We start from the raw sequence: 2,247 nt of genomic DNA on the forward strand, positions 1-2,247 counted from the left end.
CTGGGAGGGTGCTGGGCTTCCCTCTTTGGCCAGGAGTTCCTTTGGCATATTCCAGCTCAGCGTTTTTAGCCTGAGATGTGGACAGGGAAGAGGAAGGGAAAGGAGGGAGGTGTGAGGTGTGAAGCAAGGAGTTAAGTGGTGGCATTGAAGAGAATGAGTTGGGAGGAGTGAAACCAGGGTGGTGGGAACTCTTTTCTGCAGTGGTCCCCAAAGCAGTCATTTATGTTGTAGAGAGAAGGTTCCTCTCTCTGGGTTTTGGTGAAGGAAGGTTGCACTGTGTCTTGAACAAGCAGCAAGTGAAGTTAAAGCCTGGGAAGTGCAGTTCCAGGGAGCTGCAGGATGTTGAAGGCAGACAGCTCTTGGTGGTCTGTGAATGACCCATCAAGCCTGTGAGCCAGGAAGGAGTAAGAACTTCAGGCAGCATTTCTGCTTTGCTAGTAGGCAGAGGGATTCTTCTGAGCTGCAGCAAGGTGTGAGTGGTGCAGAGGGTGGTGGACGCAGAGAATCCTTGACTGGGGCTCTAAACTCTTTCTCCTCCTGTCCAGGTGGGTTGTTCTCAGCTGCTGAAAGAGTCTGAGAAACCAATGCAAGGAGAGGCTGCTTCTGGGCAGAGTGAAAACCTGTCCAGCAATTCCCCAGGAGGGGACAGTGCTTCTGGGGGTGAGTTTTGGTACCACGAGGCCTGGCGAGTGTTACCAAAAGTGTCTCTGATATTGGAATACTAGATTTATACCTTAGGGACTCATCTCTTCCTGCTAGCTCCTTAGAGACTCAAGCTATGGAGCTAGGATCTCCTTTCCTGGAGTGCAAGAAGACAATAGGTGGTTGTTAATATGCTGTAACACCCCCTGTGTCAGTAGTCAGCAGGAGAACCTGAACTCTACCTGTATGTTGTCACTGAAGGCTGTGAAGGATGTGTGGACACAGCAGAGAATGCAGTGATGGGGATTTCCCCTGCAGCCTGGTAGGACAGGAGGGTTGTGCTATTTTTTGCTGGTTCATTGAATTGGGACTGACAAGGAGAAATAAGCTGCTCTGATAAATATCCAGGAGCCCTGATGAGTGGAGCTTTTGCCTCTTTCCCCTGCTTCTTCCACAAGCTAACTGCTTGGTGGGTTCAGTAGAGAGCAGTGTGTGGAATCTGTTTGCTCAGGGGAGTGGTGGAATGGGGGAATCATTGTGTGTGATCTGCTCCAGCTCAGCTCATCAGCTGCTGTGTCTCTCTGTCTCACTAGAGCTTGATAAGAAGGCAAACTTGCTGAAGTGTGAGTACTGTGGGAAGTATGCCCCAGCAACCCAGTTCCGTGGCTCCAAGAGGTTCTGTTCCATGACCTGTGCTAAAAGGTAACAGCAAGACCTAATCTTCCTTTTCTCTGACTGTAGATGCTCTGGAAGTGGCTGGGCCTGTGCCCAGGTGGTGTACAACACCTCAGGACATCCCTCCACGGGGTGCACTGGCCACAGAGGTTCTTCAGGACTCTGAACAGTTTGTGAATGCTTCTAGGTCTGGAGAAGGGAATGTGGTGTGGAGTGTAAACCAGATTTCCAACTTGCTCAGAAAGTGAAGTGGGAAGGGGGGAGGTTCTGGGGCTCAAAAAAAAACCTCTCTCCAGTCGAATGTACATCTGACTAAGTGAATGCACAGTGGCAGCTGTTTGCTGCAGTGGTGCTGGGCAAGGACACAAGGGATGATTGGGGAAGGAAACCAGGGAGAAGTCAGACAAGTCATTGCTGCCTGCTAGTGAGAGCAGAGTGCTTGTTATGAGCCTCTTTTCCCTCAGGGGAACGACTTAATTGACCCCTCAGATGTTAGATCAGGATTCCAGCGTCCAAATATTGCTTGTGTCAGAAGGCTGGATTGGCTCCTCCCGAGGAGGAGAAGGAGAACCTCCTGGTACCGAGGAGTTTCCTCAGCCCCTAGAGCAAGGAGAGGCTCAGCAGTGAGCTCGGGTAGAGGCCGTGCCCTGACTGCTGCTCTGCTTCTGCCCCCCGAGGTACAACGTGAGCTGCAGCCACCAGTTCCGGCTGCAGAGGAAGAAGATGAAGGAGCTGCAGGAGGCCAGCTACGCGCGGGCACGCCGCCGGGGCTCACGCCGCAGCTCCTCCGAGCTGGCCCGGGCCAAGAGCCAGGGCAAGAGGCACAGGGTAAGGACACGGTGCCCCCTCCCCGGGCAGGGCTCCAGCTGACAGCTCTCCCTGCTGCCTGCACGCTCCCTAAGGGCCCTTCCGCTGGCCCCCCCCCCCCCC

General features: G+C 53.5%; 1 protein-coding gene across 1 annotated transcript in view; it reads left to right on the forward strand.

The window, feature by feature from the left end:
• Positions 1-545: 545 nt before the first annotated feature.
• LOC103774590 (polyhomeotic-like protein 1) overlaps positions 546-2,247 on the forward strand; it is a gene marked incomplete at its 5' end in the record, with an annotated part of 3,166 nt that continues 1,464 nt past the window's right edge. Inside the window, 3 exons of the mRNA XM_008942001.1 lie at positions 546-660; positions 1,236-1,344; positions 1,995-2,145. Of these exons, the coding sequence (XP_008940249.1) occupies positions 546-660; positions 1,236-1,344; positions 1,995-2,145 (375 nt within the window). The remainder of the gene's footprint in view (positions 661-1,235; positions 1,345-1,994; positions 2,146-2,247) is intronic.

Source organism: Merops nubicus, unplaced genomic scaffold (assembly GCF_000691845.1).
Source record: "Merops nubicus isolate BGI_N331 unplaced genomic scaffold, ASM69184v1 scaffold43366, whole genome shotgun sequence".
Lineage (NCBI taxonomy): Eukaryota > Metazoa > Chordata > Aves > Coraciiformes > Meropidae > Merops > Merops nubicus.